This window comes from Takifugu flavidus, chromosome 2, assembly GCF_003711565.1.
Source record: "Takifugu flavidus isolate HTHZ2018 chromosome 2, ASM371156v2, whole genome shotgun sequence".
NCBI classification, from domain to species: domain Eukaryota; kingdom Metazoa; phylum Chordata; class Actinopteri; order Tetraodontiformes; family Tetraodontidae; genus Takifugu; species Takifugu flavidus.
Genome location: NC_079521.1, coordinates 18,494,220 through 18,511,604, shown reverse-complemented (window position 1 = coordinate 18,511,604; position 17,385 = coordinate 18,494,220). Strand labels below are relative to the sequence as shown.

The 17,385-nt window shown below is 48.3% G+C and overlaps 1 protein-coding gene across 5 annotated transcripts in view; it reads left to right on the top strand.

Annotated features, from left to right (window-relative positions):
- Positions 1 to 17,385, top strand: part of gse1b (Gse1 coiled-coil protein b) — a 112,167-nt gene that overhangs the window by 91,129 nt on the left and 3,653 nt on the right. For 3 of the 5 annotated variants that reach the window (XM_057018582.1, XM_057018592.1, XM_057018602.1), the window contains 11 exons: positions 2,089 to 2,286; positions 7,742 to 7,950; positions 11,166 to 11,332; positions 12,337 to 12,537; positions 12,916 to 13,086; positions 13,214 to 13,587; positions 13,848 to 14,178; positions 15,207 to 15,835; positions 15,920 to 16,032; positions 16,120 to 16,384; positions 17,141 to 17,254. In XM_057018582.1, the coding sequence (XP_056874562.1) occupies positions 2,089 to 2,286; positions 7,742 to 7,950; positions 11,166 to 11,332; positions 12,337 to 12,537; positions 12,916 to 13,086; positions 13,214 to 13,587; positions 13,848 to 14,178; positions 15,207 to 15,835; positions 15,920 to 16,032; positions 16,120 to 16,384; positions 17,141 to 17,254 (2,772 nt within the window). Of the gene's footprint in view, positions 1 to 402; positions 645 to 1,236; positions 1,310 to 2,088; positions 2,287 to 7,741; positions 7,951 to 11,165; positions 11,333 to 12,336; positions 12,538 to 12,915; positions 13,087 to 13,213; positions 13,588 to 13,847; positions 14,179 to 15,206; positions 15,836 to 15,919; positions 16,033 to 16,119; positions 16,385 to 17,140; positions 17,255 to 17,385 lie in introns of those variants that run through there. The other 2 variants (XM_057018621.1, XM_057018610.1) reach the window with 2 other exon arrangements.

The window sequence follows — 17,385 nt, the reverse complement described above, 5'->3', positions numbered from 1 at the left end:
GTGCTTCTCAGACGGTATTTAACACATGTCCCCTCTGACCACGTGCGTGCACCGTGCACACATAAATATAGAGGAGCGGCGACAGTGGATGTGGTAGCTGGCTGAGCACCATCCACTTCCTCAGTCGCTTCTTCTGGACTCCCCCCCCCCAGCTCAGCTTCATGGGGCACGCACGCATGTGTCTGTTATCTGCGAATGGCTGAGGAATTATAGGTTTGAGAGGAGGAGGAGGAGGAGGAGGAGTGAGGGAGAGTGTGAGAAGGGAGGGTGGGAAGGGGTGGCGAGGTCATGTGACATAGCAGCAGCTGCTAGGTTAAGAATTTCTGTTTTCTCACTTAGAGAGAGAGAGAGAGAGAGGGCGCAAGGAGGGGAGAGATAGGCAGCGTGTGTGGTGTGTTGCTTTGTCAGATAAGCTCTAAACGGTCTTTGTGAGCAGCAACACGAGGGACAGGAAGACGAGAAAGGAGGGAGGGGAGAGAGGGTGGATAGGCAAAGGGAGAAAGATAGACGGGGAGAGAGAGAGAGAGAGAGAGGGGAGGAGGAAGATGGTTTGTGTCCTGTCAATGGCTGCCAGTGCGTGCTGGGCTGGGCTCATCGAGGAGATGCAGACGTAGGAGATCCAGGCAGCTCCTCTCCTTTGTACAGTAAGGAGCCGCGGCCATGCTCTTAACCTTTTGGTGTGTGTGTGTGCGTGTGTGTGTGTGTGCGTGTGTGTGTGTGTGTGTGCGCGCGCCTGTGCGTGCCTGTGTGTTGGGGAGAGCAGCACTTCCAGATAGGGCTGCCTGTTTCTCATGTGTGTGGTTGATGCAGTCATTAAATGCCGCCATCGTAGTTTAAAAGCACAGTTGTGGAGGAGGCGGCGGCTCCGAGCCCTTTGCCCGATCCGCTCGTGCGCGCGTCCGTGTCTTGCTCCAACCGAACTTCACAGATTCCATTAATAATTGTGCGCAGGGTTCACTGGGAGTGCACTGGGTAACGGGGGGGTTACAGGCAGGACAACTTGAGAGGTGTTGAGAATGTTATTCACGCGCTCACGCCTGACCCGCTGCTGTGTGTCTTTGTCCACTCGCGTACGTGCGCGCAGATTGTTGCGCCGCCGCCGTCTCCACGGGATAAAACCTAATCTTTTTATAGCCCACTTGACCTCTGCTGTGAACCCAGATATAACTCCTACTTATCTGACTGTTGACGTCCTGTAATCAAGCAGCTTTTCTTTCAGCGACTCTCTTCCTTGAGGTTTTTGTAGAAGATGGAAGTTAGATCTGAAATGAGACTCTCGCCTCACTGGTTCTCGTGTGTTCCTCCATTTGTGAGTGAGTGAGTGTGTGATTGTGCATTTTACCTGAGCAAGTAGAGCTATCGCTTGCAGCTCTGGCATTTAGGGCTTCCACTGACCAAGGGGCTGTCAAAAGGGTGTCACCTTTCAACACGCAAACACGGAGAGGGACAGACGCTAAACTCCTCTTTAAATACCTCCTGTGTACTCACACTCTGTAAAAACACACAATAAAATCCAACCCTTTGGTCCTGCTACTCTGGATGTTCAGCAGGAAACGCACCAGGTTATTAAAAGAAAAAGAAATCATGTGGGATGGGCGTGTTTCGGAGCCAATAAGCGATTAACTTCGTCTGCAGTTTGTGTTTATGCTGAAGTCGTGAACCTGTGATCAGTCTCTGTCATCTGGAGTCGCCGCCCCTCTTATAGATTGTGTTCCTGGGTTGTGGTCAGTAGGAGAGTTGTGCGAACTCGGGGGACCTCTGACAGACACACGACCAGACGAGATCCCTGTGAGCAAAGGAAGGGTGACCCGCCCTCCTGACCTTTCACCTCTGACCCTAAGGCATACAACACCGCCCCCCCGCTTCTCACCCCACCAATTCCCATCCGCCCCAGCTGTCACAAACAGATACCAGCACCACACTCTGTGCTGGATGTCTGGGTCCAAGAGAACAGTTGCGGTTCTGCTGCCATATTTTTGTCAGAAACGCTCATTTTAGTTACCAAAGATTGTGTTTCTTTGTTATTCTTCTTAATGCCGAACCGGTTGTTAATACTTCCTCATTCTTCTCCTATTTGTCTATTGTTAGGCATGAGCCATGAGCCAAAGTCACCATCATTAGGAATGATCTCCACAGCGACACGTACCACGGCGACGGTCAGCCCACTCACCCCGTCGCCTCTCAACGGCTCCATCGTAGCCAATGGAAGCCCGGCTACCCAGTCTGCCCACTCCGGATTCGCTGCGGCCCTCCGTAAATTGGCAAAACAAGCCGAAGAACCTCGAGGTAAAACCAGGAAACTGATCTAATTGGCTGTACACAATTATTATTATCTTTTCTCGGCCTGTGGGGAAAAAAACTGTAATTACTATGATATTACGCATCATAGAACCTTATTAGAAGAGCATCTAGCCAACCAGTCCTTACCTGGGAAAGCTCTCGCTTTCCTTTCTATTTGTCCATTTGTTCTTTGGTGATCTTGTATTACGATTAACCTGTTCATTACCCAGCAGAGGATTGATACCAACCTGGTATCACATTAGTTGGCTTCCCTGGAGATTCTGTAGCTGACTTTCTTAACTTGAGGTGTGGGTGGGGTAGTCCACTTAGAAGCAGCCCTAAATGTGTGTATGATACTCTTACAGGTTCTTTTAGCCACAAACTTCTATGAATTTCCTCTTTATCACCTACGCACTCACATTACAGTGTTATAACATAGTGGTGATGACCTCATCGATGATGTTGAAATGTCATCACCTGTCTGGCAAGAAATATGTTACCACAGGGGTTCAGGGTTTGTTGTGGTGGTGCTATGGTGACTGTTTCATTACAGTTCATTTTTTTTAATCGGAGCTAACAAGCATCTCCCAAATTCATGTGCGCTGTGTCTCGTAATTGCACATTCACACACTAATGATGCAGAATGTAGCCGGAGAGGCACAATAGCTAAATTGCCATTGTGGAGTTAATTGGGAACATTTGTGTGTGCATATGCATGTGTGGTTGCATGCCCTGTTTATGCTGCCCCAGCTGTCCTCCCACATTCTGACTCCTTAATCAGACGGCCACCGCCTCCTCAGGTATCCCCGGACACCTCGCCTCCCTACGAATATGCTGTAGTCTCACTTTTCGCTGCCTGCTTTAATGTCAGTTTGGCCCCAGACGCAGTGCTGCAGAATTTGGTGCAATCGCACATATATGAACTTAGTTTCCCATTAAAATCTGATGATGATGATGCACACATTTTACTGCCAGAGAGACAAATGAACATTGTGTCTGGTTAAAGCATCAGCAGTGGTATCATGGAGGTTTTTTGGTTTTTTTTGGCCATTTAATACTCCATTGTTAGTGAGCTAATTGATACGTGAAGTGAATTCTCCTAATAACTTTTGCCTCTCGTGTGATGAGGTGAGAATAGACGTTCTCTCCTTGACCTGTAATCCTTATTCTTCAAACTCGCAGAGCTCCAGTCTGTCTTTTTTCATACAAACAAGAGCCGGATTCTAAGTTCTGCCACCTTTTTATTAAAAGCACAAAAAAGTCCCTTTGTTATTTTTTCTCTAAAGCCGTCTGACTGTTACCAGTCAACACGGTATTTGCAGCTATGAGTCAGGCATCAGTCATAAGGGCACAACGCGGCCCATGTTGGAGCTCAGGCTCCTGGGTGGGCAAAGAGGCATGTTGCCTCTGGAGCTCCGCCCACTTCTGTCTGCAGAGCCTTGTATTTATAGGCAGCGTACACACACCCTGACACCCCCACACATGCTAACAGCTGTCTTTGCATCTACATAAGCCTTGTGATTTTTAGCTTGCCGCAGCCTGCAGTCTGTCCATTATCCATTTTCGCTGTCATTCTCTCCACCGCTTCAGCCTTATAGGGGAGTATGGCCCCATATATGAGGAGTCATGACTCAGGCCTGCAGGATTTACTCACGTCTGAGCACTACTATTAGTGCAGCGAGCCTCTGAATTGATTGACGGCCCTGACCGCGACTGCTGTTCAGACACGCACGCGGACACGAGTGTCGTCACCGGTCTGTTGTGAGTGTAATGAAATAGCTGGAGTGCTCCACTGAAGAGGGAGGTGACGTGTAATGAGTATCAGATCAGCATAAAGCACCCACGCTCACTCCCGTTCGCTAACGCACACACGGATGACAGGTTGGCACAAAAGGCACGCTCGCTGAGAGCTGATTAATTAGGCAGAGCTGGGTTTAATCCTCAGTTATGTCTACGTGCACAGCAGCATCATTTTGTGTCAGTTTTGGTCACGTTTAGTGGTGAAAGAGAATGAGCAGGAAAGATTTCTCAGAGGTAGATGGAAATACAGAACATTATAGTAATTAATACATTGTGTGTGCGTGTGCGCGTGTGTGTGTGTGAGACCAGAGGCTTCCCTTGTTTCTGGAAGCCCAGAGCATGCTGGGACAGTGGGGCAGTGTGTCTCTGACCTCTCCATCTGGTGCCTGCCTGCAGCTCATGCTGCCTCACTGTGCCTTGTGCGTGCATGTATGTGTGTCTTCAAGGCAAAGCCCTTCAGGCAGCGATTGTCCCTGAAACACTCACAAACAAGCACATTTGCTTGCCGCTCTTCTCTCTTGTTCTCTCCATAACTCGCCTACTTTACACGTATCACCACTGTTGGGCAGCACTACAGCATCCAAGCCTAATATACAGTTTGTCTAGTCAGCACAAAGCACACTGGATTCTCCTCTTATTTCCATCCGCCATCTTGTTCTGCCTCTTTCTTTGCTGGCACAGCAACACACACATACACACACGCACAGTCCTCTTCTCCCCTCCCCCCAACTCAGTGATGCAGATTACAGGCTTTGTAGTGTGTTGTCAGTGTGTGGCCAACACTGAAATAGCAGGTGTGTGCAGTGTTGATGCCTTACAGCAGGTATTGTGTTGGGGATACTTGCTTTCTGGGCGAGGGTGCACGTGCTTGGGCTTGGCTTGCGTTTGTGCACGCTGGTTGTGGTAGCATATGGATGCAGGGTTAAGTGGGTACTGCTATGCACACCAGGTGTGAAATGGGCTGTTTAATTAAGTGGCGATGTTATAATGCATGTTGGGTAGGGTGATGGTGAGTTGCCAGGAAGGATGAGAGGAACTGGCCACAGGAAATTTGACAGTTGACGAAGCTTATTTAAAATGAATGGGTGAGTGAAGTTCAAAATATCTTCTACTGAATCCAGAAAGACTGGGTCGCAACCTTGTGGGGTGTGTCTGTGTGTGTGTGTGGGGCTCAGCTTGAGCGGTCATGTGTGGAGGCAGTCTGGGAGAGCGGGGCCAGTAATAGAGGAGGCGATAGAGAAAGGAGCCTCACATTAATCACACACAGCTTGGGACTCAGACAGTTTTTATTTCTTTTTCTCTCTTCCTTGCTCTTTCCTCCTGCCTCCTTTTTCCTATGTTCTTTTTCACACTGCCCCAGTGAGCACACACACGCACCCACACACGCATGCACACGCACTCACACACTCACACACACACACGCATTGGGTAAGTGACAATCAGTACAGCTAATGAAGTGCAGGTTCAGAGCTGATGAGACAATTTCTGACTCTTGGGACAAAGGCTGCGCTTCACCCCTTGTTTCCAGCTCCCCACAGGGCCAAAATGTATGGCCTCCTCCTCTCAGTAGATGGAAGGGTATGAGCATATGGTGGTGCAGAAATGACACCAGCTTGGTGCCAATTACATGCCTCATATGAGTTTGCCCATGTTAGCCGGCAACATGCAGAAGGAAACAAATGCACTTGTGCCACTACTTCGACACATCCCCCCATCTGCTGTAACGTGCGCTGACGTTTGTGCATAAAACCTGGCAGATCTGCCTCTTCTGGTAAAAATGGTATTTGGAAGGCAAGGAGACAGAACCAAGGTGGTAGGTGGGTGTCGTTTGTGTGCCGTGTTGTAAAGAGGAGGGAAAGAGAGATGTAATAGCTGTGTTTTGATGCATGTGCGCTCGTCAAAGGAATGGGCGCCTGGAAGGGAAGAGATTCTTCATATGCTGGAGGAAGAGAAAGAAGCTGCCTTCAACTCATCTACTTCTCTTCCCGCTCCTTTAATTATTCAGTCAGTCCTGCCTCTTCTCCTGTCTGCTTTGCCTCTACATGGAAAAGGAGGAGGAGGAGTCAGGCATGGTGATTTTTTTCATTTTTAATTTATTTCTTTTTTTATTTATCGTTTTTTTTGTTGGTGGTGGGTGTGTATGCAAGGTTGGTTGCTTAGCAATTCAGAATCAGTGATGTGCCCCCACCCCCCCAGCTCCCCTCCTTGTCTTATTTGTTGGATCCTTGTGAGTGTATGTTGTGTGTGCGTCCGTGTGCAGGTTGAATAGGCTGTGACACTAGAGCTGTATTAAGTGTAGCTCCATTCCCCAGGCTGAGTGGGCTGCTATTGATTGGCCTAGTCTTGCACGGGAGAGTAATGGCTCTCTGAGAGGTGTGTGTGTGCGTGTGTGCGTGCGCTTCTTGTTTGTGGGGGTGGGGGGTGAGGGAGATTAGGCCACTAATTGCCATTGTGCAGACAATATATCCCCCCTCCCTGCCTCCTCCAAATATTGTGTCCCTGCTACCCGCTCTCCCATCTGCACCCTGTTCTCCTGCTTCCTTTTTGCTCCATCTCTCACCTCACCTCACACCTCTTTTGCAATGTACCCTTTTTCATCAGTCACATCCTTTCTCCCGTCATTTTCATGTCGCACCCCACATGTATCGTCGCCATCGTTTTCACACATACACACTTTTGTTCTGGTGCAATATTCTTGCCCTACTCTCCCTGCTGCCGCTCTCGCGCTGATTTTAATAGTTAATTATGCAGTCACTGTTAATAGTTTTTTCTTACTTGTTTGTATTCGTTAGAATGTGTTAAAAATCAGCCAATACCTCTGACCGTACCAGTGCAGTAAGGTCTGTTAGGTGATGTTGCTAAGGAAACTGACGCTCCAAAGACACATTTATTTGCCGGAGATCTCCCTTGCTAACTAGCGAGGCTTAAAACTGACACATATTTGAATGTTGGTGCGTACACACATGTATCTTTCTTGCTGTCTGTAGAGCAGCACTGAAGTCTGCCCTGTTGAGAGGGCCATGACCCACAGAGCTGTGATGCTCAGATACAGCACGCTGTACTGTCAGGAGAGCAGGCAGAGGTGAGGCTGGGTGAAGGAGAGCAGAGCTAGAGCAAACACAGGTTAAAGACGCTAGAGAATGGACTGAAATAAAGAAGGAATGACAGGCAAAAAATAGAGGATGAGGCAGAAAGGTAGGTGGGGCACATATACCGGGAGGCAGTCACGAAGAAGGAAATACATGAGGCACGAGTGCATATGTGTTAAAGAGAACATGTCATTTGAAAACTAGAACTAAAGAAAGAAAATGCAAGATGTGACACAGCTACACCACAACAGAGGTTGCTGCCTGTGCTGCAAGGGGTGCTGCTGTGTAGCTGGAAAGCTAAATGACTGTTCATTCAGAACACACACCTCTTAGAAACACACATGTGGAGGCCTAACTTGTATGGAACGGCAGGGCTGAGGAACCCATTCTGCTCATGAGAGCAATCGGTGTGTTGAAACATGAGTATTATCCGTAGTACTGCAACATTATACTTCCCACTAAAAGTGTCAGTGCTGTACAACTGTTTTCCATGCATTGATAGAGCAGAACAATAAATAAATGCTAATTAAATTCTGTCACTGTTGTCTCATCCTACTTCTCTCCTTCTCCAGCTGCATCTTCCATCAGCAGTGAGTCCTCTCCAGTGTCCTCCCCTGCCACCAACCACAGCTCTCCAGTCAGTACACCCAAGAGGGGTCCACTTGGCCCCGGGCCTGTCCTTGTTCCGCCTGCGGGTCACAGCGTGCCAAACACCCCGCCAGTAGTAACAATTGCTCCAACAAAAACTAGCAACGGCCTCTGGAGGAACGAGGGGCGTCAGGTAAGGGCAGCACACAGACACTCCTCAAGTTGACCTTCCTGAACCCCGATTGCTGTGTAGTTTATTCTATAAATTGAAATGCAACAGTTTTAATTTTTCATTAATGTTGAACAACAAAGACTCGGTGTCTAAAGTGGTAACTTGGGTATGTGGTCAGTAACTCCTAACATGTCTATGATGACCACCAACTAAATGGCACTCAATGATGGCAGATGCCAGTGGGATATTGAGGTGACAATCCCAAGGCAGCCAACATCTGTGCCACTGCAGCCGCCTCCCTTTAAGCTGTCTTGCCCTTGGAATAGCCCTTTCCAGTGATGTAGCCTTTAGACTCATAATCACCCATGACTCCAGCCTCACCCTCCTCATTCAAGCAGTGAAGTGCATCCATGCTTCATCACCCGCCTGCATACTGGGGAGAAAGGGGGTGGGGGGAGCTTGCTTTGATAAGGACTGGATTGTGGATTATGGCCTTCCTTTAAGCCTTCTTATCTCAGCTCAGGGCTAATAGTCAAGGCCAAGCACACAGTAGTCACGAACAGCACTCTGCAGCATGCAGCAAGTCTTAGAGGTACTTTGATTGTCCCCTGGAGAAAGGAAGACGGCGTTACTGGGGAGAATGAGGTGGTCAGCTACCCAACAGTGTGTGGCAGCACCTTTCCTCTGGACACCCCACTGACCTTCACCCCCTGTATCCACAGCTGCTTCAAAATGGTATTTGTTGGAGATGCCTTTGAGGGATAGCAGCTTCCTTCCACGCTCATTCTTTGTTATGGGATATACAATTAGAAACACAGAGTAATCTGCATTCATTATTAAGTGATCAATATTTATTGACATTCAGAAGTGAAAATGCAGGCATATGCGTATGTCCTACTCTGGCCTGCATCTGAATCTGCTCCCGATAAGACGACGGACGCTCCCCTCAGAGCTGGATCAGGGCACCAGTCTGGGGTACCGAGTGTGAGCAGTGGATGCAGTAATGCTAGACGTCCAGGGCTCCTCTTGGACCCAGTGCTGGCCAGCCATTGGCATCGATGGCTTTGTCACCTTGCAGCTGCTGACATATTCCAGCCACATGTGGTCTGAGCATCGTCATGCACCAGAAGGAACCTGAAAGATTAGGCAGCAGTTGTGCTGCACGGTTGTCCCGCCCCCTCCCCGGTGTACAGACCAGTCTCCCTGTAGCTCCTGTACACCCTTCACAATGTGCTGAAAGAGACACAGCTTAAAAAAGAAGAGGTTAAATGAGGTGAAGTGGACGAGAGATGAGGGTGGAACAGGGATGTGTCTCTCCAACCAAGGTCACAGTATCTCCCCCATTGCTGTTGTGCTGTTTAAGCAAGTACTCAAGTATAGCTGAGGTCAAAAAGGCCCATTGGCCTGTAAATGATATGTGAATGCAGTATGAACACACCATTTGGAACAATGTCAATTGGCCATGAAACTACTGTAATGGAGGGAGGATGAATGAAGCAGCCATGTAGTGCTTGAATGTGGCTCCGTGCACATATGTCTGCTTCGTCGTCTCTGTGAAAGACGGAAGCGTCTCTTCCAGAGAGGGGTTGCAGACATGGCAGCAGTGGAGAGGGGCCATGGTGCGTTGGCATTTTGCTTTAATGTCTGCAGGAGCCTGCTCCCGCTGCTGCCAGTAATTGCCTTTTAATTGGCAGTTTGGATTCATGGCTCTATCTGAGAGGTGTAAACGAGAACTCTACAACATGCAGGGTCCCCCACCCCACTGGGGGTCACTGGGCACACTGTCTTACACAGAAGCTGTTGGGCTTTGTCATCAGTACTGTGCATGTGCTATCTTAGCGGTGGATTTTATTTTGTTTGGATTGTTAGAGGTAATATTTGAATAGTGGTGTCTCTGTAATGGACACGGGTGGTTGTGTATGTTTTCAGGCTACCTAAATATTACATAAACCTTTGCGGTCTCTGTCTGCAAGTGCTCATTGATGCATGTCAGTTACAAAAGCAAGCACTAAAGTCACAATATTTTGACATCTGTGCATTCTTTGTAAAAGCAGGCATATGTCTGTTTTATATCCACATCCGCTGTCGTGAGAAAGCGCCTCCTGCAGCTCCTAAAGCCCATTTAGACAGTTTGCATAAGTGAAAGTAACTCATTGCCATTTCTGGTAAAGGAAATGTGCCACTAATTTACATTTGTTGTAGATGAAGGGAAAAAGCTGGATAAGTACACACAGACTTGTTGTATTGAAAGAACTTCTCAAAAATGTTCTATATCAAAAGTGTCAGTTTAGCAACCACGTTGCCGTGGATACTACACTCTGTAACTGCTTCTCTGAAGCGGCCACTGTTTTCAGGGATCATTTATGATGCATTCTTGTCTTCCTACCTGTGCTGAACTCCAGTGGACTCTCTGTTAGAAACCACGGACCCCTGCCGGTGTCAGAGAAACAAATTAGTGACCTTTAAGACTGAATGTTAGCACTTTAGTGTCCACTTGGGTCAGTAGCTGCTGAACCAGAGGCGGAGATAATGGCTGCCTAAATTGGATTTATTTTAACACAGACAGCAGCAACACTAAGGACACAGCTGCTGTGGTATCTCGCCTCCATTCCAGAGAACCAAAAGGTTAATTTACTGGGAAACTCGCTGCTGTCTTCATTCTTTCATTTTTTCACCTCTTCTGGTTGTTTTGAGGAACTCTTTTGTTGCGTGCGAGGTGAAGCTTTCACTGTGCCTGCAAATACCCTCGTCCTCATTACAATGTATTTTCTTGTGAATCTTACAGTGATTCTACTTTAGCCTGTTCGGTAGCATTTGTTGGCTGGTGGGAACCAGCCGCCTCTCCCGCAGCAGGAGGTCCTGCTCCATATGCTTGCTAAGAACGAGCATGTTGTGGATAAGTGAGAATGTGGTTTCTGCAAAAGGGAAAAGGAGGTAAAAGAAACCTGGAGGGAAAGACGTGGTGCCTTTTGAACTTTGTTGTCCTGTTGATGTGCAAGCATCCACCAGTTTCCCAAATTCTCCAGTTTTGGTAGGAATACATTGAAAATGTGGTTGTTTATTCAGAGAGGCAATTGTAGTGCGAAAGTGCCTGAAGTAGAATTAGGGGAGCTCTGGCACCATAAACAGGCCTCTTCTCTCCTCTCCTGGGATAGAGTCAATGAACACTGACAACCATGATGGTCACAGGTCCTCCGGAACAATGACTTAGATCCTTTCTCTCTCTCTCTTTTCAGGCTGACTCGGGGCCTCGCGGGGCCACCAGGGAACGCCTGGGTGCTGAGGGGACCCTATCCCAAGAAAAGGGTGGCCCCTCGGTCCCTGCCCACCTCCTAGGAAACCCCTATGCCTTCGGTCTCACCCCCAGTGCTGTCATGCAGGACTCACGTTTTCAACACCTTAAGTGAGTCACACTCTGCCTAAATCATTGTGGACCTTTTTTATAATTAAGCAGTAAGAACTTAGAGGCTGAGCTGATCACACATTTTCCACATGATCACGAACTTTTCAAAGGATGCGGATGACTGATGTTTCAGAAATTGGTCCACGTTTCAATCACCACACGTTTGTGGAGAGCGGGCACATAGAAATATACGATGGGCTACTACCCGTGTCGTTAAGGGTCGATGGCACGTGTTCGATAGGCACGATCGGAAGAGCGAGCCAACCGTCCACGTTAGGAAATATTTTAAAGTGGAGTACGAAGGCAGCGCGACAGCAACATGCAGCGTCACTGGTGTCCTTCGGTCGTAGATAATCCTTCGATGGCAGCTAATCACACCAGTCCTGATATTCAGCACAACCTTGAGTGTGATATTGCTGTTATACAATAGTTCTTAGAAAATAGATGAGACAATGGTTTGTTTGTGTAATAACCTATTTATTATATTTAATTATAGTTCCCCAGCTGATGCAACGTTAGATAACTGTGATTAGAACACCTGTAGAGCGGAGTGATAATGAGTGATAATGTCAGAATTGTTGGGTAATTGTGATTAAAGCTGCGTTGAGCGGCCCCCACATGCACATTGGACTGTGGCAGTAAAAATGTCTGCCTTTTCAGTAATAAATCCAGTAGTATTGAATTTTTCACGAGTTTCCGCCCACGTACAAAGTTTCCCAACTTTTTCATCAAGGTTAATAGTGCCCCAAAGCAGGTAACTTCCTGTAATTAGTAGGTGTTGCTTTAATTAGGACTCAATACTGACAAATAAATCTTTTCATTGTTTCAATTATGAAAACATGCCTTAAGGAAGGACTTAGATGTGTTCTTTCTTTTATTATAAGTATTAGAGTATCAGTACTGGCAGATACTCAAAATGAAATAACTCGGACTGGGACTCGGGGCCAACGACATGTGACCGGGACACCCCCTGATACTTTTATCACCCCTTCTTTTACCTTTAGCTTGCCCAGGCAGCTGCCTAATGCAGTGCCCCCTGGTCCTGTGCCAGAAGAGTACCTCCGTGGGTTCCGCCCCTATGCCACAACAGAAGATGCCCTCCGGATGCCATCTTTGCCCCTGGGCATGGATCCTGCCACCGCAGCAGCTGCAGCCGCCTACTACCACCCCAGCTACCTTCCCCATCCTTCCTTTACACCATACAGGTAGGCCTCATTACCAATTGACCCTCTTTATTTTGAGAGTTTGTTGCAAGCCTGCATGTGTAGAAAGTGCCCCCCCCCCCAGCCAAGCTAGATCAGAGGACTGCAGCACCATCACACTCCGGCCAATCATTTATTTAATGAGTGGATGGATGCCCTCTCTCTGCCCCCAACACCACCACACACATGCACGTGAACACCCGCGAACATGAATCCAAACCCGTGTGCGTGCGCGTCGCTCTGTGTTGCCGTGTTTGAGCTCGGGTGGCGTCCGCTGCTTCCTTGGACGATGTGTCTGGGAGGAACGCGGGTTAATTAAAGTGACTACACCTCTGACTGTTTCTGTTCCCTCTCTGTTTTTACGTCGATGTTTTCCCCCAGGATGGATGACCCGTTCTGCCTCTCTGCTCTGAGGTCACCGTTCTATTCGCTGCCAGGGGGGGGAGCATTACCCCCAATCCATCCTTCTGCTGTTCACATGCACCTGCCAGGAGTTCGTTATCCTGGAGATTTCACGCACCCTTCGCTCTCAGCTCTGCAGTCCGCCGAGAGGTGAAGTATCCCCGCTTTCATGATCAGAAGACTCACCCAGTCCTTGTCAGCAGTAAGTTGTGGTTCTGGTTCGCCATCTCCGATTCCACTGACCTTTTCCTCTTCCTGTCTCTGCTTGCTTTATTAGACTTCAGCTGGAGGACGAGATGAGACAGAGGGAGAGGGAGCGGGAGCGTGAACGAGAGCGTGAGCGAGAGCGTGAACGAGAAAAGGAGAGGGAGCGAGAGGCGGAGCGGGAGAAGGAGCGAGAAAGAGAGCGGGAGAGAGAGAGGGAGAAGGAACTGGAGAGGGAGAGAGAGCGGGAGCGAGAGAGAGAGCGGGAACGGGAGAAGGAGAGGGAGAGGGAGAAAGAACTTGAGAGGCAAAAGGAGAGAGCGCTGAGAGAAAAAGAGCTCCAGGCCTCCAAGGCCATGGAGAGCCACTATATGGCTGAGCTCCATGCCATGAGGGGAGGTCAGGAGGACAGAACCAAGCCTGAGAGGCTCACTCCAAATCGGGCTGGTACGTGTCCATGCTGCTGTTGTAGCTGCAGACATAATATAATATATGCAGCATATGAAAAGTATAATATAGCAGAGAAGCAATTTCTGTTGCTGCTGATGCTCATTTTACTGATTCAATGTGCTTGAGATGCCATCTCAAGAAACTACCTTGAAACTACTGACATTAAACATTAGTAACATTAAATGTAGTATGTTTTAAATATTCAGTGTCAAAGTTTTTGACAAATGAGGATCATGCCAAACATTTGCCCCTTGCAGATAAAACCAAAGAGCTCATCACTCCGACCTCCAAACCAGTCCCACCAGTAGTCCACTCCTCAATGGTCCCATCGCATCACTCTGTCCCTGGATTAATATCGGGGCACGGCCTCTACATGGAGCCCAACGCTATCGGGCCAGGAGTCTCGGCCTCCATGATCGTTCCGAGGACCAGCGAGGAGGAGCGGTGGGTAGCGCGGCAACGCAAGCTGCGGCAGGAGAAAGAGGATCGCCAATACCAGGTCTCTGAATTCCGCCAGCAGGTTTTGGAGCAGCACCTGGACTTGGGCCGTCCTGGTGACACACCTGACCACAGAACAGACTTGCACAGGTCAGTCGGTTGTGATGCTTTTAAACTTTTGTTTTTCATATAGCAAAATACAGTTTTTAAGTAGGTAAATAGGAGTTTGGTGTGCCTCATATGAAGAGCCTTTCCTGTGTTTTGAAGCTGGATGGAAAAATATAAACCCTGTCAAAAACATCACATCTACTCTATTTTTGTCTTTGCACCCTCTCGGGGTCAGCAGCTATGTTTAGGTGTTTTGGGGTGTCAAATAGAGTCCTGATTGCTGCTATTCCTTCAGTCGTAAGTAGGGGATTCAGACAGGCAGTGAAGGGGCCGCTGAGATCTGCCAAGGCTGATCTTGGCTAATCCTCTCAACCTTGCACGGCACGAGTGGCCCACTTAACCTTTCTTTGTTGCTCTGCTTGTACGCGTGTGTTCGTGAGAGAGGAGTGGGACTGCGGTTAATGCTGGACAAATTTGACGGGATCTGCCATCAGTAGTCCTCTGGTTTAATCGCAGAGATGCAGCTCACAGGCTGCAGATTACAGATAAAGCCCACGTTTGCTCGTTCACTCGTGGACAGAAATGCAAACGGCAACAGAAGGCAGATTTGAACCGGCTTGATAAGTTGCTCGTTTTCTCCTGTTCGTTTCCATCAAGCCCTTCAAGTATCTTTGTACCGGTGACTTTCTTTTGTTTTCTGTTTTAGACGTATGGTATTCTGAATTTCTTCTTTCTGGACTTATTCCTCTGTCAGGAGAACGTACACGTGCATCCACTGGCATCCTCCATACTGACTAGAGCCTGTTGGCAATGACACACTACAAGAAGCTAACAGATTAAAACAGGCCTGTATATCTAGAGGATATTGTCTGCTTTGGCTACATCCTCACTTAGCTCTGGGTGACTCTGTCCGCCCTTGATAACGCTGCTCTGCACAGATATACGGAGCCCCAGACATGCTGACAGGGATAAAGGGAAACGGGAAATGTATATGATATGTGTTGTGTTCCTGAGTGTCAATGTAAAAAAAATGATTCTGGTATTAAAGTGGATTTGTAACTTCTCTGCAGATCTATACCAAATCACCACGAACCAGGAAGCCGGGATCTCCACCCTCATTTAGGCGCCCCTCCACCTCTCATCTCCCCCAAGTCTTCTCAGCCATCACGTGAACACCACGCTCCGCCTCCCACCACTTTATGGAATCCTGCATCTCTAATAGAAACGGCCACAGATTCCAGGCGAAACCACGAGCCCTCAGGGATGGGACACTACGACCTTGGTCGACTGCCCCCAGGAACCTCAAAGTATGAGGATGGAATTCGACGGAGAGAAGGGGGACCTTTGGAAAAGTATGCCCCGCTGAGATGTCCCCCAGGCCTTCCAGAGCCCAGCACGTTCCTCGCCGACTTGGAGAAGTCCACCCAGTCCTTCTTCAGTCAGCAGCGGGCATCATTGTCCTTGACCAGCCAGTATGAGTTGGAAGGAGCGAGTAAAAACAGTTCTGTAGTTAAAACCCTCCCAGGACACAGTAGACATATACAAGGGCTCAGCTCGGGGTCAGGGGCGAGCCAGGCAGCCCCACTGGGACTGGGCCCAGACACAATGTTGATCTATGATGAGTTCCTCCAGCAGCACAGAAGGCCTGTGAGCAAGTTGGACCTGGAGGAAAAGAGGAAAAGGGAGGCCAAAGAGAAAGGTACAGGCTGATATCAGACAGTCACGTTTTTAGCCCCCCCTTTGTTTCATAACGTAGATTTCAACACCGACCTTGTTGTCACAGGTTACTACTATGAGCTGGATGACTCGTACGATGAGAGTGATGAAGAGGAGGTGAGAGCTCATCTCAGGAGAGTAGCAGAGCAGCCCCCTCTTAAATTGGATGACTCCACAGAGGTACATGTCGCACACACACACACACACACCTCTAGGCTTCCCTTGACAGCCCCAAACAACATTGCGCTCTTTTGCCTCTTTACCCAGAAACTGGACTTCCTTCGAGTAGTTGGTCTGACCACCGTGAGTCGGCGAGATGATTTGGTGCAGCAGAAGAGGAGGAAGAGGAGGAGGATGCTCAGGGAGCGTAGCCCTTCGCCCCCTGTTTCGCAATCCAAGCGCACTCCTCCTCTGCCACAGCTCAACACACGCTTCACCCCTGAGGAGATGGACCAGGCACCAGAACTGGAAGATAAGAAGCGTTTCCTGACCATGTTCAGATTGTCTCATGTCACAGCCCAGCAAAGAAAAGGTACGAGATATAAGATGATGCACCAGTTAGGCCATTTTATTTAATTATACTTTACTGTTGTCGTGCTGGCTTCAACCTATTCTTAATTAATTACATCGCAGCTTTCCTTGTTCAACTAGGAACCAATTGGTGTTCACTGTATTACGCTGTATTATGCTATATTACGCTGTATTACGCTGTATTACGCTGTAGCGTGCTGGATTACAAAACTGACCCCTGCTCCTTGCAAAGTGCTCAAACACCGCTATTACATTTGGATCATGTCTCCTCTGTTAGTCGTCTCTTTTTAGCCAAGACAGCAAAAAGCGACCGCACACTCATTTAGCCTGTAGAACGAGGTAGTTACTCCCCTTTGGCTCTATAGCGAGCTGACACTTCACTTCAGCCGGCCCCTGCCTGCTTTGCATTCACTGTGTTCACATTAATATTTCCAGTCAAGCCCGGAAGGCAATCACAAAAGGGTCAAACAGTGCACACGTCAAGCTGAAACTCTTGTATTATGTGCAATGTATATTTAACACTGTATGCATAATGTAATGTTTTACATTACCCCAGTTAGAGGAACGTGTGTGTATACGCAGTTACACTCGTGAGGTACTGGGAGTGGCAGCACTGGGGTTAAAGTCTTCCTCCTCTAATCCTCTTGATTTACCCTCTGCCACCTACAGATGGCAGCACTCAAGGCGCCTGTTATGAAAAGCATATTACTGGAGTTTGAGTGCATGTTATTAATCTAGTGGTTTTTTTCTCTCTTAGACAACGAAAAGGTAGTAGAGCTGCTGCAAGCCATCAAAGAAAAGAGCATAACCTTGGATTCCATCAGGCATGCTCCTCATCCGCTGTGTAAGAGTCCTCCAGCACACGTCTCTGGTGAGGAATACGAGCGTAAACGGGACGTTTTTCTGACATTAGTGTTCCCTCGTGTGCTGTTGCTGGATGGGAGGACGCATCATCTCCTTTTCCTAATTTCAGTATGTTTTGCCAGTAACACTTTGATGTGG